Below are 26,866 nucleotides of genomic sequence, written 5' to 3'. Positions count from 1 at the left end.
CGGGGACTGGTTGGACACTTTGTCTGGGGGACATGATCGGGATGGGATGGGGGCAGCGGGAGGAGAGTGCCCACCGGACCGGGTATGAGGTACTGACACTGGGGCTCATTCCTGATGATGCCACTTTTCGGCCAAGCTCAGGGTTTTTTGACTGTTGTGTCTCGTTCCCCCTCCATTGGAGGTTGTGCGGTGTCTCGAGGGGGTTCTCTTTCCTCCTCTAGGGGGTCTTTGTAGTTTAGTTCACACAGGGGCGACAGGTACACTGCAAGTTGGGGGGGCTGTCTGGGCTCATGCAGGGGTGCAGGGAGGGGGGAGTTTTGTTTGGGATGTTGGGTTGGGGTTGGGTATTGTTTGTTTGTACCACAAGGCAGAAGTATTGTTGTGCTATATCTAAAGTGCTCTCTGGGGGGAGACTGCTCGGTTTTGGCTGTGATGGGGGGTAGGGGACTGAGACTTCTGTCCTGGAATGTTAATGGATTGGGGGACAGGATAAAACGGGGGGTGGTCCTGCAGTTCTTAAAACGGATTTCACCTGATATTGTATTTCTGCAGGAAACACACCTTATTGGCAATTCCTTTCGTGCCATGAACAGGCGGGGCTATCGCCTTGTAGCCCATTCGGGCTTCACCTCTGGTTCGAGGGGTGTGGGCATTATGGTTAAAACCTCACTCCCGTTGGAGGTTGATGAGGTGCTCCATGATGATAGGGGACGGTATTCGGCTCTAGTGGGCAGATTGGAGGGTAAAGTGATTGTTTTGGTTTCTGTTTATGTCCCGCCGGGGTTGCAGACGACTACTTTCGCTGATTTGGGGCGCCTTCTTCTTGGACTGCCGGAGGGGACTCTAGTGGTTGGGGGGATTTTAATGCTGTAATTTCTGGAACTGTGGATCGTCACCCACCCAGGGATCTCCCCCGCGCCCAAGCCTGGTTGTCTGGCCTCTTGGATACCCTGGGACTGGTGGATTGTTGGCGGCTGAAACACCCTACGCAGGTACAATACACCTTTCATTCCTGGGCTCATGGCAGTCTTTCGAGGCTTGACTATGTTCTGATGCCAGCGGCACAGGCGGGGAGGGTTGGGGAGGTGCGACATCTAGCTCGGGGTATTTCTGACCACTCCCCGCTCTTGTTGCACTTCGACATTGTCCCGAGGGGGGAAGGGAGGGTGGTCCCGATCAACCCCTGGTACCTGCGTAACCCCACAATCCGCGCAGATTTGGTTAAATCCCTTGAGCAATATTTTTGAGATAATGTGGGATCTGTGTCGTCTGCTGTTTCTCTGTGGGAGGCGTTCAAGACGGTAATCCGGGGGAGGCCCTATCCCTCATTTCCCATTCCAGGAGGCGCGAGCGGGAGGAGGTGACCCGTATCGAATCTGAGATAACTGAGTTGGAGGGTGATCTGGATTGTGGTGTCACAGACGACAAACTGCATGCTCTCAGACTCAAACAAGCGGACTACAAGGCCCTAGTTCCAGAGGCGGCCAGGGGCCTGAGTAGAGAGCAACAGGGGCAACTGTATGATGTGGGTGATAAGGCTGGTAAACTGATTGCGTGGCTGGATAAAAAGGAGAGAGCGAGTCGAGTTGTCCCGTCGGTTGAGAGACTGGATGGTGTGTGTGTCACTGAGCCAGAGGAAATTGTTGATTGCTTTGCTGAGTATTTTCGCGGGGTGTACTCCCCGGTATCTTCCCGCTCGGAAGAGGATTCCCACGCCCTGCTTAAAGATATTGCGCTGCCTTCCCTTTCGGAGGAGGATAAATTGTTGATGGACGCGGCTCCGACATCTGAGGAGATTGCCCTCGCCATACGTTCGGTCGCCTCTGGCAAGGCCATGGGTCCTAATGGCCTTCCCATCGAATTGTACAAATTGCGGCCGGATACACTGGCTCCGCATCTCCGTGATATGTTCCTCGCGGCCCGTTCGGCGGGTACCCTCCCGCTGGACCAGCGTCTTGCCACTATTGTGGTCATTCACAAGGAGGGAAGGCCGCGGGATCGGGTCACGTCTTACAGGCCCATTTTGTTGTTGAATGCGGAGCCGAAAATTCTGGCCAAGGTGCTGGCTAATCGGCTGGTCAGCGTGGTGTGCGATCTGATCCATCAGGACCAGTCCGGCTTTGTCCCTCATCGCAACACCGCGCTTAACCTGCGGCGTCTGCATGGGGTGCTCGCGAGGGTCCCGTTCATACGTGAGCCAGCCATTTTGGCGTCCTTGGACGCCACTATGGCGTTCGACACGCTCGAGTGGCCGTATATCTGGGCGACGCTGGCGAAGTTTGGGTTTGGCCCGGGATTCATTGGCTGGGTGAAATTGTTGTATTCCGGACTGCTGGCGCGGGTGGTGGTGAATGGTAGAGTATCGGCTCCTTTTGAATTGGGCAGGGGCACACGGCAGGGCTGCCCGCTGTCGCCGCTCCTCTTTGCGCTCGCCTTGGAGCCCCTGGCGGAGTGGCTGCGGTGGCACCCTTCGATTCGTGGTCTCCGATGGACTCCTGAGTATGAGGATCGCGTTTCCCTTTACGCGGACGATATTCTTTTGTACCTTGCTTCCCCGCGTGAATCGTTGATTGTGTTGGTGGATGTATTGTGTTCATTTGGCCCCAACTCCGGCCTAGTCATCAACTGGGCTAAATCCTGTGTATATGTCCTCTCAGGGGAGGCTCCTATCCTTCCGCGGGGTTGTCCTATCCAGGTTGCTCCGCAGGGATTTAAGTATCTGGGAATCTTTATTACCCTGGACTCTGCGGCCCGATATAAACAGAACCTACTCCCCCCCTCCAGCGCCTTAAGGAGGATGTGGCGCGTTGGAGGCGCTTGCCGCTCTCGCCGCTCGGCCGTGCGGCGCTGTTTAAGATGATGTCGTTGCCACGTTTTTTATACGCTCTACAAAACACGATGGACGTCGTCCCGGCTGGCTACTTTCGGGAGGTGGAGGGTCTGCAGCGCCAACTGTTTTGGGGTGGGAGGCCGCGTATCGCCCTCGCGAAGCTGACGCTCCCGTGGTATGACGGGGGGGTCGCCCTCCCAGACATCAAACGGTATTACTGGGCCTCCCAGCTGGCTTCGATAAACCACGGGCTTTATGGGCCCGCCCTTAACCCGGCTTTTGAAATGGACAAATTGTTGTTGCCGGGTGGCGACTACAATCGTGCGCTCTACTCTAGATCGCTCGACGCACGTTTGACGGGTCTTACACGGGTCGCGGTACGGGTGTGGCACGCGGCAAACTTGGCGATGGGGTGGAAGGATCAGTTGACCCGGGCGACGCCATTGTATGCATCTGAGCGATTGGGCTGCTTGTGGACCACGAAAGGCTTTGATAAGTGGGACACGATTGGCATCAGCAGGGTGGGCGATCTCTGGACGAGGGGGGGATTTAAAACGTTTGATGTGCTGCAGACGGAATTCCAGTTGCAGGACAGGGAGTACTTCCGGTATATACAGGTTCATCATGCGCTGTGTTCCGTATTCCCGGATGTGGCATCCATCCCGGAGTGCTCCCCTCTGGAAGATAGAGTGCTAGACGGGCATGTACCGGATGGCACTATCTCGTTGATTTATAAAAAGCTCATCAACGATTGCTCGGGACTGCTGACTGGCCTTCGTGAGGCATGGGTTGCCGATGGATTGGAGCTGGATGACGAGGACTGGGTATCTGCGGTGGCCTCCCCGAAAGAGGTGGCCATACCGGCCCGCCTTCGTTTCGTCCAGCTCAAAATACTCCACAGGGTATACGTTACGGGGCCGGGTCTGATGCGTATGGGATATGCCGTGGATGGGATGTGTAAGCGTGGGTGTGGTTTGTTAGGGACCTTCTTCCATACTTTGTGGGAATGCCCGGAGGTGGCGCGGTTCTGGCGTGGTGTGCATGCGGTGTTGCAAGCGGTCACGCATGTGACGCTGTTTCCCGAGGCTAGGAGATGTCTGTTGAATGTGTGGGAACCGACTGATTACACGGTGCCGCAAACGTGGTGGGTGACACTGGGATATATGGTGGCCAAGCGTGACATAGCACAATTGTGGGGCTCCCAGCGGTCACCAACGGTTTCGGTATGGAAGGACAACATGGATTGGTGTATGTTTCGGGAGAAGGTAGTGTATGTGGCGAGAGGTAAGCCTGGGAAATGGGTGAAGGTGTGGGGCCCCTGGAACTCCTATCGTGGCGGGATTTGTACCCCGCCACTGACGCCTGACATGGCAGCGGCCCAGTCTCCCTAGTCCGCTTGTTACCTTGATTCTGTGTCGTCATGCCCACTTTGTTTCTGTCCCAGCCCGTCCCCCCCCTATTCCTGTGGATCGGTGGGGTCCTCCCGAGGGGAGCACATAATGCTGCTTAGACTTCTGCTGCCTTGTGGGTTTGTTTGTAGTTCTTTATTAAAAATGGAACCGCCATTTGGGGGGTCTGGACGGTGTGGCCGCAAACGCTTCCTTCGACTTCTGGGACCTTTACCACTTGCCGCTTGTGTTTTACAACTGTGTTTTATGGTCCCACTGCTTGCTAGCGGCCGGCCTGAAGGTTGTAGGCCCATACTTGTATATCTATTTCATTCTGTAATAAAGGTTTAAAAAAAAAAAAAATAGGTTAAGAAATAGGAGGGTGAAGACAAAACGTTTAGGGATGACCATGCAAAAAGGGCCAAGTCCACCACATATCACCTGCTAATTGTGTAGCACATTCCTACATCATTTTAGAGATGGCCTGTGATGACAATGTTATCACATTACAGTACACCTTTAAAAGGTTGTAGGAATAGTAGATCCTGTCTCTGAGGCACACCACAGGACCACAACACAGCTGGGCCATATTTGAACAACTGGGAAAGACCCATCAGAGAGTGGGAGGGGTCCCCCTTGTAAACAGGTTGCCTGCCACAAAAGCTGGTAGTTACACGAAAAAGAGTACATGCTCGCCTTCGCAAACTTTTAAATCAAGCAGAAAGGTAGAGAGATTGAAATGAAGAGATCATTTTTGCAATTATTAGATCAACATTTTTATGTGCCCAATACTTTGCCAGTGAATACATTTCTAAAAAAAATGACAATAAAAATGGTGTTTAGAGCATAAAAGTTGGCAATTTAGTGCATGGTGCCCAGTACTAAAACTGCATATTCATCCTGTGCTTGGGGAATTGCATTATTCTCGTTTTAGAAGAGGGGGGGGGGGGAGGATTATTGAGGACTTATTTCAAATGAGCAGAATGAGTTTTGTGCATGGGCCACTGTACTATGTATGCCTTACAAAATGGGATTTTAAGGAACAAGGCAATTGATGCCATAAGCTTATAATAGTGCACATCAACCAACATCATGCTTAAGTCATTACAAAATTAATGCATTTAAATAAGGAATTATATTATGTTTAATGTGGTCCATTAAACATTTCTTACCTGGACAAAATGCCATGTATTTGTTTATTAAAGCAGTGTAGCTACCATATTTGGCCCAAATCAAGGGTCCAAGCATTTAGCCTTGAGATGTACACTTGTGTTTTATGATGGAGCATGATATACAACTCTTGACATGTCTGTTTTAAGTATGCCATCTTTCAGAGGCATTATTCAAATATGTCTGCCCTGGACTGCATCAAGACTTTTTTGTTGTAGGTTACGACAATAACAATGCATATCAGACAGTTCAGAGTTTATATATATCCTGCATAGGTTGTTGCATTGTGCATTTTGCAAACTATGTAACATGCTCTTGTGCATTTCATTGCAGTATATACAAAAGGGGAATGTATTTTACCGTTTTTTTTAACCTGGGCAATTTGTCTGACTCTGTTGCCTTTTGACTAGGTTTGCACTATAGAAATGCCATATAGATACATGCAAACATACATGTCAAATATTCGGACTTGGTGTGTTGCAATGTGCAAGTCTGTACCTGCCTAGTGTGCGTGGCTTTGTTGGCCAGCTATATTGAGGGTCACTCTGATACTGAATTATGATAAGGTGTGATTGCCATACTTCCTCCATGAAGGTAACATGGGTGAATGCCACATGCATGGGACATTGTACAACCTTTACGGTTGGCCAGAATTGGCTTCCTGCCAGAAAATCACTGACCAAAATATCATCTGACATAATTATTTTGTCTTAAATATTGTTTACAGTAGAAACATCCCATTAGGTGTAGATTTTATGTTAACAATTCCAATTGGATGGCATTTTTTTAAATGATATTTAGAACACAATATTTTTTCAGAGTATATTTAGTCTATGCTAGTCTGGTGCCATACAGTCAGACTGCATTAAAATTCACAGGTTCAGGACACAATGTCCACATGTGAAAGGTCACCTGATGTCACTTCCTGTGAGGTCATTGGGTCAAACACCATGTGAAGTCACTTCCAGTGGTCATCAATGTGTCAAAGGGCATGTGATGTCACTTCTGCTACCCCTGGAATCGGTGAAGTTTGTGTGTTACTTCAATGCAAAGCTCGTCTGCGCTTTCAAGATAGCAGCCGAGCGTCTGTGGGTACTCGGCGCTTAATCGAAATACTAGATTTCAGAATGCACTTACAAGTGGAATGAGAAATGCCTTATTGTGTTATCCAAAATGTATAAACATCGATTACGATCATTGTTTGGGCTGCATTAGCGACATTGTGTGACATTGGTTCACGTAATGTAAATCAGGGCCGAACTTTAGCATGTGCAAGCTGGGCGCACGCCCAGGGCACCGACCACCAGGGTTGTCGGTGCTACATGCAGCAGCCTTCCTACGCCTTAGGTCCAAAGAAAAGTGTGTTTAAAAACTTTTTCTGAAGGCTGTTGACCCTGTCTGCTTTTTGATGAGTTTCGCTTTCGTGAAACTCCTTTTTATTTATTTTATTTCATGCATTTTTATGTGGCGCGGACTTTACCCGAATGAGTCAGAGCGCTGTACAATAGAACCAGTTACGTTACATGAGGAAAATGTTACAATCTTGCGACCTCATGTTAACTCCTCCCAGTGTGAGGAGACGCCAAAATTGTATTCGTCCGGGGCGCTTTCTGAGCTAAGGTGTGCTCTGATGTATACGGCTATACACCCTTTTTGGTGCTAAGCAAAAATAAAATATAGTCATTGGACTTTTTATTGTAACCGTGAGAATGTAATTTTCTAACTGTTCAGTAGATGGCGCCATCTCCTTACATCAGATATTCGTGAATGACTATTCAAGCTAAACACTGGGAATCTTTAGTCGGAAGTAATCATAACAAGGTCGCCGAAGCGTGATGGTGGAGCCCTCTTTACTGGAGAGCCTATGGGCGCTGGACGTGTACCGGCTCGTGCACCTCGCTGCCGTTTTCTGCCTGGCCTTCTTGCTCCTCAAGGCCATCCAGTTGCACCAGAGGAGGAAAGAGCTGGTTGCAGCGCTGCAGAGCTTCCCTGGCCCTCCCTGCCACTGGCTGTATGGACAAGTGCATGAGGTAATTAAAGGCGTCAGCGAGGGGCGCAGGGAGCCGCAATAGAAGTGCGGTGGGCGACACATATTACAGCAGTGTGAACCAGTAAAATTGCACAGCGCTAGCATGTGCGTCAGTCTGAAAGGCAGGGACTTGGCACTGGGCAGTGGTCAGCGGTGTAGACCTGTCTCAGTGTGCACGAAACGGGCGCTGAATCTGTAAGCGCCATAACAGGGGTGGGTTTCTGGGCTTTTGTGTTCCTAAAAGGGAAGTGTAACTTCGAACCGTGCCCTAGAGGCGTGGCTATGTCATTAAAGGCCGAACTTCTTTAGCAGGTCATCTAAAATCCCGTGTGGCGCCTCTCTGTGGTCTTTTTGTCATTGGTCCTCGTAGTCTCAGTTACTTCCGGTCTTCCATTCTCAGCATTTTCCTCTGAAGTCTGCCTATGTTAGACACTTGTACCCTTCATCTATCCATATCTCTCTGAAATCCTCCATCTGCATATCACACTACGCATCCTTCCTCTTTAACGCTCTTTTCACACTCCCATGCGTGCATTTACTTGCATCTCTTTAACTTCAACATCCACCCATGCACACACCCATTCACCTGCAAACACTGCCTTTCATTAACTTTCGCCCTGTCGATATGTAAACAACTGTGCACCTCCATCCATACACCTTCTTCACATAAGTTACAATTGACATAAGTGACCATTGCTCTACGTGCTCTGCAGAGGCCAGGAATTGAATGAACATGTATTCTAAATACTTTAAGACCCACTGACAGTCTGTATGAGAAACTCGCACTGTCTACAGCCTCATTTCCAGGACTTTTATTCGAGCATAAACACCCATCCACAACCGGCACTCATCCTGACAGCTAGAGGCAACTCAGTGCACAGCACACATTGTACAAGAGTAACATGCTATATACAAAAAAACCTCCAGCAACACACAATCTTGGGAAAAAAACACTCCTAAAGAATGCAATATTAAGTAAAACAAGCAAAGTAAACAGAGACTGCATTGCTGATATGGATTAGTCTAACTGTATTTACAGTCATTGCTCAGAATCTCTCAGTGTTTTGTGTGTTAAGTTAAGGTTAGAACATAAAGTCTGATAGGGACTAGTTTCAATGTTAGTTTTTAATGACTGCCAGATATTAGACCTAGAGCCATCCGGCCCTCTCAAAGCCCTGGTGGGTTGCTCTATAAATGTGAATAGTATAGGGTAATATAGCATAACTGTTGGAACCCCCGTTTGGGGGGCCACGGAGCATGCAGGGGCTACTGGACCCAACCGTGGTGTTTGAGGCCTTTTACTCCTGCACCCCGGGGCCGGCCTACTGTGGATCCTGAGCAACTGGGCCAAGTGCCCCTTCTGCACTTGACTCTCAGTGGTAGCTGTGGACGAGAAGTCAAAGGCTCCCTTGGAGGGTGGGGGTGGGGGGTAATGTAGATACAGAGTGAACACGGCTCATATTCGAAAGTGCACAAAGTACTAACAATAAATTAATGTTCAGTAAAAAATGCTTACTTTTATATAAATATTTTATTTCTAATAAACTTTACAATCTAAATGACATTTATGAGCAACAACACAAGCCCCTTGAGGTTGGGGCTCTATTAGTTGCCAGTCAAATGTCCCACCGTCTTCCTTATAACATGGTGGGAGTTATTCCCCTTTCATTAGTGTCCTTTTCCATGGAATACTCACTAAAAGCCAATATTCAAAAGATTCCCCTTTGACTCTTTAGGAATTAGTCAAAAGTGCCTATGGTGCTGCAGTACCGCCAGCAGTGAGCCCACTCACCCCCTCCCCAGGGCCCCACAGGTCCAGTTCGAGTCTTACCCGCTCTGGCGGTGTGGAAGTGTTCAGCAGTGCAGACAGTGCCCTCTTCGCAGGTGCTCCCAAGTCCTGAAGCTTTTCGGCCAAGTCGGGCAGTTTGCCGTACACGGGGCAGTGCCTGGCAGGCACAGGCGGTCTATCCCTCTCCCTCGCAGAATTGCTGGCTTGTCCTAGCTATTGGAGCTCCTCGCGCTCCGCAAAGACAAGGTAAGTCACTCTTACCCTCATGGGGGTGGGGCGGAATCAATCTATCCGGCGGGATCCCTTGTGGTCCTTGGGGAAGTCAGTGAGGTGCAGTTCTTGGTGTGCGGGCTTTACCCGCCAGTCACAGCTGCAATCTTCAACCCAGCTAACAACCTGAAATTCTGGCAAGGTGCTGGTGCTCCAGGGCAGGTGATCTTGGTTTCCATGAGCGATGCCCCTCGTCCAGCAGGGAGACAAGAAGGCCTTTGCCCCAAGTCCTGGTCACGGGCAGAAGTCTTGCAGAGCTTCTCCTTCTCACACAGCCCGTCTGGCTTCTTGGCAAATGAAAACTTATGCCTGTAAATTTTATTACAGGCATAATTGGTAACAATTGCTATTAAGATGTATGACAAAAGGTCTCACAGCTTTCCAGGTTTGAAATCAAATTCATAATGGATACAGTATTCCCCATGAAAGATTGCTCAGGTACAATTTGACTCCTTTTATTCCTTCACTGTCCCATGTGGAGGGAGCAATGTGGAAATAGCAATATCTCAACCATCTCTTAATCCTCCTCAGACATATCCATAGAAGTAGTATATAAAGCAGACAGTCATTTCTACCCACTCTGTTTGCAGAAGGAAGCTCTGCAGCTAGGCACACACAGAGAAAAATAAACAACATAGTAGATAATTAACCAGAATAGAACAGACACCGCATCTGCAGCATTTCTTTTCTCATGGTTGAAAGAAATTTCTTTGGTAAAGAATTATAAAGAGAAGGAAATATTTCCTACAGAACAAATTGTGAAAAGGGAAGACATAGTCAGAAGTTAAAAAGTTAGAGGTAGGCCCAATTTGCACCTGCAGCACTGCCACCTGTTGTCCAATTCCTTTCATGACACTGGAACTAAAGCCATCCTCCATTTTTCCACAGAGCATAACGATGTATCGCTGAAAATTTGCAAAAAAGATTTCTTTAGGAAGAGGAGGTCTGTGGGATTTAAGCTTTGAAATGAAAGAGGCACCTGTTGGATTATTGAGGACTCGGAAACTTTTCTTTTACAATATTTATACAGCACAGCTAAGGCAGGGTGCATGTTATTTTAAAAGTAAGATGTATAAAATTCAATCATACACATGCCCTGACAGTGAAACTCCTCAAAAGCCCTCTTCACTGTGGCAAGATTAGCCTCCTGGTAGGGAAACACTGTATTACATTATGACATCTTATAAGGATAATTTCAGGTTGGAAGCAGCTAAAGGTATAATTAAAACAAGCATTGGCATAGCCAATAGGTCTCGCCTTTGGGACCTTATAAGTGTTTAGCCATGCAACAGTTGCATAACTAAATACTTATAAGATCCCAAAAGTGAGACCTATTGGCTATGCCAAGCCGCGAAAGTGATCGCGATCAAACATCAAAGCTCCCCTGCGGCCGTGAAAGTGAAAGTAATCACGGAAAATTGCGGCGCACGCGCCCGCGCATATGCACTGTAGCTCTAGGCTGGCCTGGTAGCACTTTTTGGAGCCCTCTCAAAAAGTCTCGCCAGACCAGCGCATGCGCTGGGTCAGGCGAGACCTAAACAATAATTTTAATGGTTATTCAAAATTCAATTTAATGATGAAATCAAACTTATCTCTCCCTGCTTAAACCTCTGGAGGCCTTCCTGCCAGTATTCAACTGTCACCTAATGGCTCTCCTGTGGTGAGATATGGATTGCTGCCAAACAGAGGACACAGGGCTTGAGTGAGGGGAGGTGTTGGCCTTCCTTTGATGGGATGGCCTGGGGGACTGTGCCTAAGGACTAGTTACACTTCAAAGAGGCCTACCTTGTCACAAGCAGATACACCTGGCCAGTGTCTAATTTGTAAAAGAATAAGTGGCAGGGTCCAAAGTTCATTCAGAAATCCACGTCAGGCACAATTGAAGGTCATGGTGCCAGATACCAAGGCTGCATAGTCTTGAAAACATCTCATGCCTCTTTATTCCACCACCAGACACTCTGTGTCTTTATCTCACTCTTGCATGTTCTTTTGCATCCCTGCCTTCTCTCTTCTCTCTCACTGTTTCTCCACCTTTCTTTTCCTCCTTCTTTTAATTTTTTGTGTTTTTCTCTCTCTCACTCTGAATCAAAGTTTGTTGAGGAAACATAAGTGCAGATACACAGAAAAGAGTGCCATTGGCCCCCCACCTGCAACCACCGGCTCAAATTAAGCACTGAACCCTACACCAGGCCTTCCCCCTTCCTTTGTCCCTCTAGTCTAGTCAACTTTACTTCACACCAAGTAGAAGGGGGACCTGCCTCAAAACTGATTTGGACAGACCACAAGGGAAGGTTTCCCCATTATCATAGCCACACCTCTAGGTGTGCCCAGGGAGCTCTGACTAAGGGAAGAAAGGGCCTGCTATCTTTAATTTAGTTAAAGAGTGGAACTGTGGGATACTTTACAGTAAAAAAACAGGAAATGCTGTAAAAGTGGGTAGAATGTCCTGTGGGAACTCTTACATCATTGGTTAGAGTATGGCCAGTGGTTGCCCTCACCCACAGGCTGGCTTTGGGCAGAAATGTGTTATTCCCAGTACCCCCCGCAGAGCACTCGTGGAACTGAGAAGAATCAAAAGGACTACCCTTCTGTCATAAGAACCTTAATGAAGACAGGATTTGCTTGTTTTTAACCTAGGACCCCAGAAGTGACTCCAAGTGCCAATTAGCTACAGGACTACAGCAATCTTTCAGAGTTCTTTTCCTGCATTCTGGCTAACCTCTGTGGGAGTGAGTCCTGACCCCGGTGTACTGTGCCCAAAGCCCTTGCCCTTGGTTGTTGTCAGAGAGTACTCCTCTCTGCCTTACAGAAAGCGTCAGCTCGAAGCTGACAACCTTGTTTGCGGCTTCATCAGATTCAATACAGAGCAGCACCCGATTGATGACTTCCCTGGACTCGACGTCAAGCAGCATCTCATTGACTGCTTCACTGGAACCAACACTGAGCAGCCTCCAGTCGACACCAACATATCGCATAATGGCCCCTGTAATCGTCGAGCCTTTCTTCAGACCCATTTGGCTTCTTGGCTCGACTGAAGACATCCTGTATCTGTTGCTAACATATTCTGCTGACGGCCAGATGGATTAAATGCCTTTAAAGATTTGGGCATTTCACTGCCTTCTCAATTTATAGTAAGTGGTTGAATTGCCAGTTTTTGCTATCCCTGACCACAATAAAAAGTTTGTAGTGGTCAATAGTTTTAGTTTAATTTTTTTTTTTTTTTTAAGTTTAATATATGGCACCATTATTTTGACTGTACCGTCCTTCAAAGTTTTAATACATTCACAGGAACCTCTATGATGGCGGTTTTTAATACACTCACAGGAACTGCTGTGATGGTGGTTCCTGTCAATGTTTAGTTGTTTGCAGGGCTGGCAGACAACTTTAAATTTGGAACTAACATTCTCCATAAGTAAAGTACTCCGCCATACAGACAGACTTACCTGTTCCTGACAAATTTTAAATGAGCCGCAAATATCGGACATATTTGAAATCCTGTGGCCAAGCTTATCATAGCTTGACTTGAAACATTCCAGAATCGGTAAGCCTGATTTAGACTCCACTGCATATTACTAGCCTTTCCAAAATAATTGAGCATTGGCAAAGCCAATCGGTCGTGCGTTAGCCATCAGCCTCTTGGCTTTGGCAATTCTTGTTTTGTTCTGTCATGGTTTTTACAAAATGTTATTGCTGGGAAAGCTGAGAGGTCCTCAACAATATGAAAAGAATACTGGCTAAAGGCAAAAGTGTTTTTGGTCTCAAAAAGTTACAAATTCCCATAGTTGTCCCTGGCATCCACTAATAGATGATGTCTGTCTGTTAACCTCTATATCGCACTGTTATATACATACTTGTAGCAAAATCAAATGGTCTTGGCTAACACCAGACCATAAAAAGCGAATCGGTTTGGCAATGGCTGACAGCCTTTTGCTAATGCAGTTTTGTAATATATTTGGAAACGGTTATTACAAATATAGAGGGTTGAAAAGATAGATAAATGGAAAGCCTTGCAAAAACAGATAAATAAAGAGGGCTGTATAGATAGAGTTGCATAACAAGGTAGAAAGATAGAAAGACAGACAAATAGATAGCTAGATAGATACAGAGATAGTTAGTTAGAAACAGACAGACAGACAGACAGAAAGATAGATAGATAGATAGATAGATAGATAGATAGATAGATAGATAGATAGATAGATAGATAGATAGATAGATAGAGAGAGAGAGATAGGCAGACCTGTATAGGTAGATAAATAGACAGGTAGACAAAGACACATGTTGATAGACAGACAGATAGGCAGATAGACAGTCAACCAGATAGACTCGTAGACAGATAGGTAGATAGGTGGAGAGACAGACAGATCGATCGATTTTAAAGAGATAGATAGATAGATAGATAGAACACATAGATAGATAGATGGATAGATAGAACATATAGATAGATAGGACATGGAATTCGAATAAATGTCAAAGCTTCAATTAGTATTATAATAGATAAATGTTTCCTTAAGTATGACATACAAGCGTACTGAAAGCAAACTAGAAAGCCACATTAGCAGGATATACAGACCAAAATGGTTTATGAGTATAACTGTATTCCTCAAGTAAAATGCATACCAGCATGACATAGAGGAGTACAGTTATATATTAATAAAGAACAGTTCTAATGGCCACAATGTGATATGCACTGAAATAGCTGCAGTCAGATAAACAAATGTCCCTCCAAAAGGACTTTACAACAGCATTAGCAGGAGACAGTAACTGATAAAGAAGGAGTCCACCCTGTTCTTACAACTGCTAGAAAGCACCCTACCATCACATCAGAATCTAAACACAAAGGTAACACTAAAGTAATAATAAAGTAAAAACATAAACACTGGCACTAAAAGGAATTACCTTGTGTGTGGATGTGCTCCTTGCGAAATAGCAAAATGCGCTCACTCAAAGGGAAGTTAGCCAGTGGCTGAAGTGGGCTGACCCAATGCGTCAGATTACGAGCCGTGTAGGCGGAAGTAGAATGTGAATGAGACAACAGCAGACTGATCGATGAAGAGAGCTGGCAGAAAGCCCCTATAAATAAGTATATTTGCATATAATGTTAGTGAAATCAAAAGTTGCTCACCACGAATATGTCCATTTGTAAATGTATTGGATAGTTTTGGAACAAAGATTGGACAGAAGTCAGTGATAGCTTTAAAATCAAAAGTAAGATCAGTTTAGCTATTGCGTACCTTGGATACTTTGCTCTTTCAACAGAAACACCTCAATGTAGAAATTTCAGTCTTCTTCTAGAACCTTTTTGTGCACTTTTAATAAAAAGAATACTGCAATACATGGTGATCTTTTGCCTGCTATGGTCACAGATGTGGCAGGTCCATTTAGACCAAAAGCATCTCATCGATAGGAAGTGATCACTTTGGAATAAATTAAATCAAGCTTATATTTTAGCACAGTTAAGCTGAGCTAGCTAAATTAGTAATTGGTGCAGGGGTTAAAGTAACAGCAGGATGTTACATAATGTCAATATACATAAAAAGGAAACATTGGAAGAAGAAAAAAGAAAAATGTGGAAACTATTTACTGGTCTAATTTTTTAGATAAAGAAGAGTGGCCCCAGAAACAACTGGCTAAGGATTTAGAGTGTATCTTTAGGAAAAACCAAATATGATGGGTGAGGATATGCATTTGTTAATGTATTATTTGGATTATCATGCTAGTTCTCACCCAGGTGGTCTCACATATGGATCATTGTGAGCTAGTAGTTTTAGGTCCAAAGACTGAAGTTTTGAGATTTACTCTTCTCTCCCATCACCTCTCGCTACTTGGTTTGAACACAAGTCCAGAACTAAACGTGTTCCATGATTTCCCTTGAAGGACCTCAACACACAGAAGGTCCCACAGTGCTTTCAGTTGTTGCTGTTTCCACAACTAATGACAATAAACAATGGCCCATTGTGAGATTTTAACTCTTTTAAGATTTTGATGTCATGTCACTTAAACATTTTTTGTCCCACCTTTGCATTTAATCGTGTCAAAAGTTTAACTGTAGGGCCTCTTATAGCATCCATACAGTTAATTTAGTAATGTTTGTTGTAACAGTGTTTCACCAGTCTTTGGTAAAAGCCTGCACATCTCTATTCTTCACAGGGGGCTTTACTTACTTGAGTTTAAAAATGTTCAAGTACCTGCTATACAGAGATAGGCAGATGTAGTGGCCCGCAGCTTTGTCATGCAATTGTTTTCTTAATGTTTTATTGTAGCAACCGATAGATGCTGGAACAACGTAGCCCCAGATCTGTTTGACAGCAGCTATCTCATCTCAGACCTTTGAGGAGGGCAGTGCTTCCAGCACTGGGCCGAGATCCGAGTGCATTAGCTGCAAGAGATTTAGGGAGTTTGTTTGAGTAAGGACTGTTTCAGTGAAGATCTTGTTATGGTCTTCTTGTTTTCCATGGGTATAAAACATAAAGGCCTGGATTTTCTAAATAGCTCCAACTTTTATCTTGCATTTTTCTCAGAGATTAGATGGGGGAAACCTTTTACTTGGAATTCCTTAGGATCAGTGATGATCAAAATAGTCTTGAGTATTCAGGCTGTGTCTGAACAACTTTGTGATGATCTTCTTGTATCTCTCCTTCACCTGTTCTTGTATATAATTTCAGAAATGGCTCTTTGGTCTCTTAAAGTGTTTTGATGGCATATATTGGAAAGTGTTACTTCAGAGAGAGGTGTTGGGGCATCTTACCTTTGCTTTAGTACTTCAGAGTGAGGCGTTGGGGCATCTTACCTTTGCTTTAGTACTTCAGAGTGAGGCGTTGGGGCATCTTACCTTTGCTTTGGTACTTCAGAGTGAGGCGTTGGGGCATCTTACCTTTGCTTTGGTACTTCAGAGTGAGGCGTTGGGGCATCTTACCTTTGCTTTGGTATTATAGAGTGAGGTATTGGGGCATCTTACCTTTGCTTTGGAACTTCAGAGCGAGGTTTTGGGGCATCTTACCTTTGCTTTTGTACTTCAGAGTGAGGCATTGGGGCATCTTACCTTTACTTTCTTAAATTGTTTCATGTGCCAGACCATTGTCCCATTCTCTTTGGGGATTTCTCATCCTTCCTAAATCCATGTATTATTTTTCCTTCAAAACCTCATCACTTTATTACCAACTGGTTGTAGTTGTGTTGAGCACTTACAAAGTAGGTACGTGTGTCTTGCTGGCAAGATATATGTACAGATGGTAAAGCAAGTGACTGATATAGCCCTCTGGCTAGCTCAAGTATCCTCTGATTTTGCCGCACGTTCATGATTTAGTTAACAATGTAACTGGCCGGATGGGGGTTTTGGACGATACACTGGTCTTGTGTTAAAAGGTGGTGCAACCTACAGGGCTGTAAAAGGTGATGCAGGAGCTATAATATCGCTTGTACTACCAGTCAGTGCATATTGTAATCTCTCGTTTTGTCTTTATCCCATCGATTGGCTGATTTTATGATGGATATAATCCAGTAAGAGCAATGAGGGCATGGAATGTGTTATTATTCAGAAAGGTGCAGGTGGATATCACCTGTTAACGGAAGCATATCATTAATACACGTCCTTCCATTACTCTTTTCTTTTTTAATATAACATTTTAATTAGTGTTTTCATACAAGGTATCTTAACAGACAGACAATGTTTTTTGTTATTGAACAGATCAGCAAATTTGGTGGAGTGCAGCTTAAGAATCATGATGTGCGGATTGGAATAGTGAGATGAAACATATTGGGTTTTATAACAGAGGGTACTAATGAGTCTTTCGACCCACCAATGAGATGGTTTAGATCCGCTATCCCTACTGAGAAATATCCCTTGAGCGACCATATCTTGACAGCCAAGGACCCCTAGTTGTATTGTGTGTGCATGAACTCCAGGCCCATGAGCCATTCATAACTTTGTCCCAGCTATCCAGAGAGCAGTAGCCTTTCTTTCCCCCTTCGTCTTTCCACTCTTTTTATTGGCCCTCTAACACTCTTTTTCTCTTTTCTTGATCAGTCTTATTGGCTCTGTCTGGACACCACACAATGTGTGCATTTCTCGTTCATCTCCTCAACTCACCGCATTATCTGTGAGGAACCTTGAATCCTCTATATGCAATAGAGTCAGAGTCCCAACACTTCACTCAATAACTGGTTCTCAGTCCCAGCGCTGCAGTCTTCCTTCTTCTCTCCGGTGGTGTGTCTGTGTCTGCCGAGGTGGGCTGGCTGACCACACGTGCAGACCCCGCACTGCGGAACAGTTCAGCCTTCAGCTATGTGTCTCCTCATGCAGCTCCTGCTTGCAGCCTACACCATGGTGCAGGCAAGTGCCGCAATAAGCCACACATGTATGTTCTGTACTAGCCAATGTTTGCAGACATGTAATCTACGGCTGTCAATAAATAAGCAGAAATATTTCTATTGGAAGCTGAACCTCTGTAAACCATTGCAGCTTCCAACCCAATCAGATAACTTCCTTCTCATTGGTATTACCGAAGACCTGGACTTAATCCTTGGTTTAGTGCTTCTGTGGATTCTTTGTATGCCATTTAGGCTTTTGTTTATTCTTTACTCTATTTTGATTATTTTATTACTTTTCCCATCCAGCATTCAAACTCAAGAATTATTGAAACAGTGCGATTTTATGTTTGTTTTCTATCTCTTGAGCATGCTGCATATTGAATTTGTTCTTCGTATTCTCATTACACGTGTTCCCAACATTCTATATATATATGGCACTCATGCGTGCTAAAACCAATAAGAAAGGGGGACCCCCAATGACGAGATAAAGAACCGGTAAACGCGGGGTAAAAGGCAAAATACTTCAAAAAGTGAACAAAACCGGTTCACTGGGTATGTAATAGGGCCTAATAAATAGGTACTTGATAGAGAACACGACAAAACTGGAACAGAATTAGACAACAAAAGATCAAGAATACTCATAAGAAATTATAGGTATAAAGATAGACCTTTAGTGTTTATTTTACTTTTTTTGTAGAAAAATTCATTTTCAATTTATACAAATATTTCTCATCAAGAAAAAAACATATATGAATTTAATATGAACAATCACATTCCATCAATAAATATACATTAATCAAGAGCATAGTGAGTGCCCCACTCAGAACATCAACTCAACCATACATACATTCAGTCATAACCACATTCATAACATCAAAACACATTGTGGGTAAACACAAATTATCCTTGGGTGTTCAAATGGATGAATTGATTGTATCTCATCCAGAGGAAGCCAGATGGTACTTCAGAAAAAGAGAGAAGGTCATCGAATCAAGCGCCAATGCGCGTTTCGGTATAGGACCCGCAAGGGGGCCCCACCTTCATCAGGGCGTAGACCAGGGATAATGGGGGGCAAAAACACGATCTAAAAATTCAAACAAATAAATATAATAAGGAGACTTAAACTAATACAATAATCTATTAACAAGGTTGCAATTTAAACAACAAATCTAGTGTCTTTTAAGTCCAAAAACGTTACCAGTTGTGTCACAGATAGCTTGCAGATAAACAGCTTAATATATATGGCCCAATGGGTCCAACAGTAGCGTAAAAGAACAAATCACCGCTAGTACATGAGTGTGACATGGTAAGGAAAAAGTGAATCAAACCACCCGAATAGAAAGAATAAGAATCAAATTAAATCTGCACCGAAGGGAAAATAAGACAATTAAAAGGTAGTCAAACTTCAAATTATAACAAAAATAATTAAAGAAAAGATAATTAGGAGAAAGAGATACCAATCCAGAGAGTTATTGGAGCCCTGGACAGAAATTGAAACCTATAGGATGAATAACAGATAACAAAAATAATACATACTAAAACAAAAGTCTTTGGAGGGTCGTGGATATTTAACCTCCAAACCTCTATGGCAACACGGATCAGTGTCCCGTAGGAGCGTCAGGCGAGGCTCACTGTTAACAAGAGTTTTCTTTCCAATTATTTTATCCGTTTCACCTCCCTCCGGTACCTGACTGTTTGTTAGGGATATTGACTGTATGAGAGTGCTCTCAGCTTAGCCTCAGAAACCGTTTACACGTATTGCGTTTTTTCCCCCTCTCCTTTGCTTTACAGAAACTTTATTGATGCCTGCCAGCAACTTTCCGGATATGGACTACTAGTTATTTATCTGTCGTTGTTAAAACTCTGCAGTCCGACACGCACTATCTTATAAGATCCCTACCGAAGCATTCCGGGCTTGCGCATATATAGGATCCACTTTGAATTCAAGTAGGTTGTTTATTAAACATATTCTGATTTAATTTCTTTCATCCAGCCTCTTCCTGTTTGAACAGTCTGTTTAAAGAGACATTGGCAAATTGTTAAGTACTCATTACACATTGCACACTTATTGCCTTTTTTAGATTTCTGGCGCTCATGACTTAAGCGCTTACACCACGTCTGTTTCCCATTATTGGAAAGAAAACTCTTGTTAACAGTGAGCCTCACCTGACGCTCCTACGGGACACTGATCCGTGTTGCCATAGAGGTTTGGAGGTTAAATATCCACGACCCTCCAAAGACTTTTGTTTTAGTATGTATTATTTTTGTTATCTGTTATTCATCCTATTGGTTTCAATTTCTGTCCAGGGCTCCAATAACTCTCTGGATTGGTATCTCTTTCTCCTAATTATCTTTTCTTTAATTATTTTTGTTATAATTTGAAGTTTGACTACCTTTTAATTGTCTTATTTTCCCTTCGGTGCAGATTTAATTTGATTCTTATTCTTTCTATTCGGGTGGTTTGATTCACTTTTTCCTTACCATGTCACACTCATGTACTAGCGGTGATTTGTTCTTTTACGCTACTGTTGGACCCATTGGGCCATATATATTAAGCTGTTTATCTGCAAGCTATCTGTGACACAACTGGTAACGTTTTTGGACTTAAAAGACACTAGATTTGTTGTTTAAATTGCAACCTTGTTAATAGATTATTGTATTAGTTTAAGTCTCCTTATTATATTTATTTGTTTGAATTTTTAGATCGTGTTTTTGCCCCCCATTATCCCTGGTCTACGCCCTGATGAAGGTGGGGCCCCCTTGCGGGTCCTATACCGAAACGCGCATTGGCGCTTGATTCGATGACCTTCTCTCTTTTTCTGAAGTACCATCTGGCTTCCTCTGGATGAGATACAATCAATTCATCCATTTGAACACCCAAGGATAATTTGTGTTTACCCACAATGTGTTTTGATGTTATGAATGTGGTTATGACTGAATGTATGTATGGTTGAGTTGATGTTCTGAGTGGGGCACTCACTATGCTCTTGATTATTGTATATTTATTGATGGAATGTGATTGTTCATATTAAATTCATATATGTTTTTTTCTTGATGAGAAATATTTGTATGAATTGAAAATGAATTTTTCTACAAAAAAAGTAAAATAAACACTAAAGGTCTATCTTTATACCTATAATTTCTTATGAGTATTCTTGATCTTTTGTTGTCTAATTCTGTTCCAGTTTTGTCGTGTTCTCTATCAAGTACCTATTTATTAGGCCCTATTACATACCTAGTGAACCGGTTTTGTTCACTTTTTGAAGTACTCATGCGTGCTAGTCTTAAAAGTTGATAAAATGTTTGAACACAAAAAACAACACTTGATTTCTATTTGGTTGTTGTAGAAGTTATATGGCTAACAGGGTTGCCTTCACATTTTGTTCTCTTTTTCAGTTTCATGAAGATGGAACAGATTTGGACAAAATGGTTGCTTGGGGCACGCAATACCCTTATGCCTACCCAGTGTGGTTTGGAAGATTTGTGGCCTACTTGAACATCATTCATCCTGATTATGCTAAAACCTTGTTTGCAAGAAGTGGTAAGTGTTTTTATGTCCTGTCTTTACTGATATTAAGATGTGAAGATAAGGTGAAGTTACTTCTTTTAGGCACTATAAGTCCTGAAATGTTAAGTTAAAGTCCACATATATTAAACTCAGCACCTAATAGTGCATAAAAATACCATCTTTAGGTGTTGTTTTGTTTTCCTGAGTGACCTAAATGCATGTCTTTACAAACCCAGAGAATCACAGAATATATAAGGCTTGTTTCCCGAGACTAGTTATCAATGGAGTGGAGATACATATCAGTGTGTGCCTTTTTTGCCTCCAGCACGAGACAGCATGGACTGAGGCGCAGGCCGCCTGTGGTGCAGTAACCCATGATTGTCTACTAATGGTTGATGTGCAGTAGGTGTCCTTTGCACTTTGTATTCATGTAGTGGACCATGACTCCATGGTATTAAGATGATTCTGTAAAGTTCCACTTACCACAAAAGGGGACTATTACTAAAACATAGAAAATTCCAATTATGTATGAACGAACCACTGTCAATACCTTGATGAGGCTAGTTATGACCTAGAGACATGCCGGTCAAAACTGGCAATCTTGGCAAGGATTGCTCAGCCTTTTATCCTTCTGAGGGTGATAAAAAGGATGGGCAGCAATGCAAGGAACACTGGACTGCCAGCTGTTCATTGCGAGTAGTACAAGTTACAGAGGCATGAGGCTGCTTGCTGATTGCCTTCGTCACGTCATAAAACTCAGTTGCTATAAATTGCTTATAAATTTACGTTTGGAGGTATGTTCTCATATAAAAGGTTGTTGTTTCTATCCTTTCACAGAGCTCAAAAGTTGTTGCAAGTCAGGTGTGAGTAGTTCATCCAATCCTCGTTTTGATTTGTATTATGTAATTTGTAGTTTTGTTTTATGTATCTAGGGATTACAAGACCTAGAATGCAGAGAAAAACAATCACTGGATGCATTGCTCAGGCTTGGCGTGGGTCAAGTTGAGAGCAGTGTATCCCGTACCAAATGTTTTTGCTCCAATGCCTGTCAAAGATGGCCTGAGAGGAACAGATACCTTGCAGCTGAGAGGCCTTATTCACTTGATTCTTAGTTGCGCTGTGTTGCAGGCTGCTTGCTGGGTGAGATTTCTGGCCCCCCGGGGAGAATAGGCAAATCCTGATATCTCGGTGTACCAGTAAGAGGTAATCCCTCTGGTGTGCGACAGGAGACTGATACTTGGAAGGGCTGGTGGCGTTTGCACGAGACATGTACTTACATGACAGGGAGACAGTTTACATGAGACAGGTGTTCAAAACAGCAGGAGACAGCTCATCAGAAGAGCAGTAAATAGTGAACTTTGTAGATAGAAGGCTGAAGTTTGGGAGACCATGAGACTGGTGTTCAAAATGGTGAGTAGGCAGATGGCATTCTGCACAGCCTGCCTGATAGGTTGCAGCTGCCACTAGCTGAGAGGGGTTCCTGTCTGTTGGACTTGGCCCTTTCTGCAGGGTCATTGCCAAACTATTTGCCTTTAGTCTCCTGTTTTCTGAACCTGTTTTGTTTGGCTTTTAAGACTATGTGCACTTTACCACTGCTAACCAATGCTTGCGTCCTCTCCTTAACACATGGTAGAATTGACATATCAAATTGGCATATTTAGTTTACTTATAAGCCCCTAGTAAAATGTCACTACCTGTTCCAAGGCCTATAAATTAAATGCTGCTAGTGGGCGTGCAGCACTACTTGTGCCACCTACTTGAGTAGCACTTTAAACGTGTCTCAGGCCTTCCATTGCAGCCTGTGTGTACAGTTTAACCTGACATGTCGACCTTACAAAATAAACCTTTGGCCAGGCCCAAACCTTCCTACATATAAGTAACAACTAGGTTAGGCCGTAAACAGCCCACAGGGTAGGGTACAGTGTATTTAAAAATCGGACATGTACTTTTAAGTTTTACATGTCCTGGTAGTGAAAATCTCTTTGTTATTACCTTATTACATTTAATAAGCTGTAACTTCCATTTGAGAGCAGGTAACCCATTAATGTTTGGTGTCTTTGGTACTGGAATGAAAAATCCTCACTTATGGTGAAGTCAAAATTTAAATTGCAATTTTGAAAATGCCACATTTAGAAAGTTGCTGTTTTCCTGCCTTTACCATTTGGTACCTGTATCCTGTCTCTGGGTTACATGACTGGGTGTAGTTTACAGTTGGGCTTTGTGTATTCCTCTTTGACAGCCACACTCAATAGGGAGCGAGGATGGGCACTGGCAGCATCGGAGAGAGGAGCTGGGCCCAGCCCCACTTACTTGAATAGGCTATAGCCTTCCTCCACACAAAGGACTGCATACCCCCTATAGTTAGTCTGGAGCCAGGGCCAGGAAGGCAGGACACCTGTGTACTTCACAGGCATGCCTCTAGAAGCTTCTCCCCACTTCAAAGGCACAACTGGATATAAATACTGGACTTCAGAAACCAACTCTTCAGTGTATTTCCGTACTTGTGGATACTCTGCCAGGAAGACGGACTGCTGTGCTGATGAAAGGACTGACAGTGCTGACATGCTGCCCTCTTTCCAGGGTGAGAAGGGCTGGGCCTTCATCTGTTGAACCCAGGACAACTAGAGTGACTCTGAGCACTAGTTGGCTGGCCTCCTGACTTGAGCCTCAGGGACAGAAGGCTCCAACGACCTTGACCCCAGCACCTGGACTCTTCCATCTGTGAGTCCTACGCTGCTAAGTGGTACCACCCTAATCCCGGACCCTTGGAAGTAAGCCTAAGGTGCTCTGCCAGTCCCTCTGGATCCAGCAGAACCGACACATCTTCTCTGCTGCACGACTCAACCCCAAGCAGAACCGCCGCATCGCCGCAACAAAGACTGCATTGCCTCTGCAGCCTCTTCGGAACCACTGCTGCTCGAAGCGTCCTCACCGCAGGCTTATTCATCCGTCATCTTTGTCAGCCGCATCGCAAACCAGGATTTGAGGTACTTTGTTTAGTGGACCTAACTGGGTCTCTGTAGCGGTCTGCGCTTCATTGCATTGGGCCTTAACTTATCACTTTGTCCCGGTCTGGCATGATCAGATATCCACAGTTGGTGCTTTGTACTTTTGGCACTAGTTTTCACTAAAATCTTTAAAATTGCATATCTCCGGTTCTACTGTTGGATTTTTTTCTCTTTTAGTTCATGTTTTAATTTTTTTTCTAAATTAGTGTCGGATTGTTCTTGTGCGGTAACTCACTTTATTACTGTTAGAAGTGCTGCACAAATACTTTACACATTACATCTAAGTTAAGCATGACTGCTGTGTACCAAGTTACCAGAGTTTTTTTTAATACATTGTTTATTAACATTTTATAAAAACAAACATCTCACATTAGAGAGAAAAAATGCAGCAAATAGACATATAATACTGAGCTTGTGAGTAAAATAAACCAAAGTAAAATAAAAGAAATTAAACATCAAAAAGAAAACAGCAATCTATAATCATAATATCAGATATCTTCTACTATGCAGTGCACATCATCCTATTATACACAAGAGGCAACAGTCCAGTCCCTCTACCAGAGCATTCGACAACAGAGGATAAAACAATTATAGCAATGATATTTATCATCCATGGAGTACCATGTTTTAAAATGCATCTGTCTGTCTAGGGTATATCCATAAGACCGAATAATTCACAGTGATCGCCCCTTATGTCTCAACAGCGCTAGCCCCCCCCAGGGTCAGGAGGGGCAGGAACATCCTCCTGTATTGACTTTAACCATTCCTAGAATGGCTCCCATATATTTTTCGGCCTGGAAGCAACAGGCATCAACTCCCAAAAAGTCGATAATTGAGTATGACTAAATGTTATGTCTGAAATCCATGCTTTAACTTTGGGAGCTCTCCTTTCTCCTCAGTGTATGGATACCCTGCGTATAGCCATAAGGAGCAGCACTGCATGCAATTTACGGTGTGCCGCCTTAGTTTCTTTAACATAGCCTAAAAGACCTATTATCGGGGATGGCTCATGAGGTGTACCTAGTATGTCGTGTATCTTATTAAAGATATCAATCCAATAGGCAGCAATAGGCGGGCAATTCCAGGCCATGTACAAAAAGGTGGCTGGAGAGTAGCCGCATCTCCAGCATTTAGAGTCTGACCGTAGCCCCATACAGGATAATTGACATGGGGTCTGTAGAATCGGTGAAGATATTTGAAATGTATTAATCTCAATTTATAATTGGGTGAGAGCATCTGGAGTTGGGCGCAACAAAAGACCCTCTGCTCATCTGTAACCTGTTTGTCTAATTCCGTATTCCAGCTCTGGGTGTGACTATAGGTGCCGTGGTCTGCATAGAACAATACATCCTCGTTATGAGTCTATGGAAGCAATCAAAGGATATTAATTGCTCGAGTGCTGACAACTGTGGAGGTGGGTGTGGAAATGAAGGATGCAATCGCCTACACGTGGCTCTGATTTTAAAATAGAGGAATAGTGCCGAGATGTATTTCGGGTTATCATTGCCACCATCTGGCGGAGCACGAAACTCATCCTCAATGTACAGATCTGCAAACGTTTCCAAGTTACCAGAGGATTCATCACAGGTTAATTAAGGGTTTGCTTGTGCCTCACACTGACAAGCATTGTGGTTGCTGCTTGACCAGGGCTCACACCCCACTCAACCAACAACACAACTGCTTACACTGTCCCACAGGTGATGTTGCAGACGGGAGAGCCCTGAACCACATGGCACAAATTGATTGTAGTGTTGTCTTGTCACTGCTCACTTGAAATACATTATTGTAAGGCAGTAGTCACAGAATGTTCTTAATATAGGCTTATTGCAGTAAGAAAGTTATGTACAGGAGATTATAGGGCGATACGTTTCCCACTTATTAGCCCAACTCTTATTCATGCACCAGCTGGTAATTTACTTCAAGTTGTGCACTGCACACATCTTTTTATCATCTTCATTATTGTTGTTACTGGTAACGTTCTTGTTAGTTTCTTGAACATTATTGTTGAGATTCTATGAGGAGCGATCTATTCCTTAGGAGGAAAATGTAGCATTGCTGGTGTGGGGAAGAGATCTCTGAATTTGGACTTTCTGGATTAATTGCCAAATTCAGCTGGCAAATAAAATTTAGAAAGTCTCTTGCATTTGGCTGGAAACGTCTACCAAGCATGCGTATAAGGAGTCATGAGGTAGTGAAGTCATAATGCATGTCCAGAGTTTCAAAAATAGTAATAAATCTGTACCATAGAAATACTAATTTGTAAAGCTTTAGATGTACAGTTTGTGTTTACTGACATCTTTCCTGGAGCATGTCTGGCAAGCTGGACCAGTTGCAGGTTTCCACACAAACTCCTAAGTCTGTGAGTACCTTTTTATTCACAGGCACTGGTATTTGTGCAAAGCGGATGCACTGTCCAGTGATAGTATCTTGATGCATTTCTGTTTTTTTCCTTCCCCTGCACTCCGCAAAGTTGGGGTGTTCAGTTACAACTTCGGTAGAAGTTTACTGCAGTCCATGGCTGGAGCCAGTCTGACCATTTCTGCAATTTCACTGGGTAGGTAAGGGTG

At 44.0% G+C, this 26,866-nt stretch overlaps 1 protein-coding gene across 3 annotated transcripts in view; it reads left to right on the top strand.

Annotated features, from left to right (window-relative positions):
• The first annotated feature begins 6,965 nt into the window (after positions 1–6,965).
• The window catches only part of LOC146835042 (cytochrome P450 4B1-like), a 438,175-nt gene continuing 418,274 nt past the window's right edge, over positions 6,966–26,866 (top strand). Inside the window, exons 1-3 of one of the 3 annotated variants that reach the window (XM_085602704.1) lie at positions 19,575–19,730; positions 19,865–20,034; positions 20,487–21,324. In XM_085602704.1, coding sequence (XP_085458830.1) covers positions 21,138–21,324 — 187 coding nt within the window. In that variant the 5' untranslated portion in view covers positions 19,575–19,730; positions 19,865–20,034; positions 20,487–21,137. Of the gene's footprint in view, positions 7,419–19,574; positions 19,731–19,864; positions 20,035–20,486; positions 21,325–26,866 lie in introns of those variants that run through there. The other 2 variants (XM_085602703.1, XR_014960677.1) reach the window with 2 other exon arrangements.

Source organism: Triturus cristatus, chromosome 4_2, assembly GCF_964204655.1.
Source record: "Triturus cristatus chromosome 4_2, aTriCri1.1, whole genome shotgun sequence".
NCBI classification, from domain to species: Eukaryota; Metazoa; Chordata; class Amphibia; order Caudata; family Salamandridae; genus Triturus; species Triturus cristatus.
This window is presented reverse-complemented; position numbering and strand designations above follow the sequence as displayed.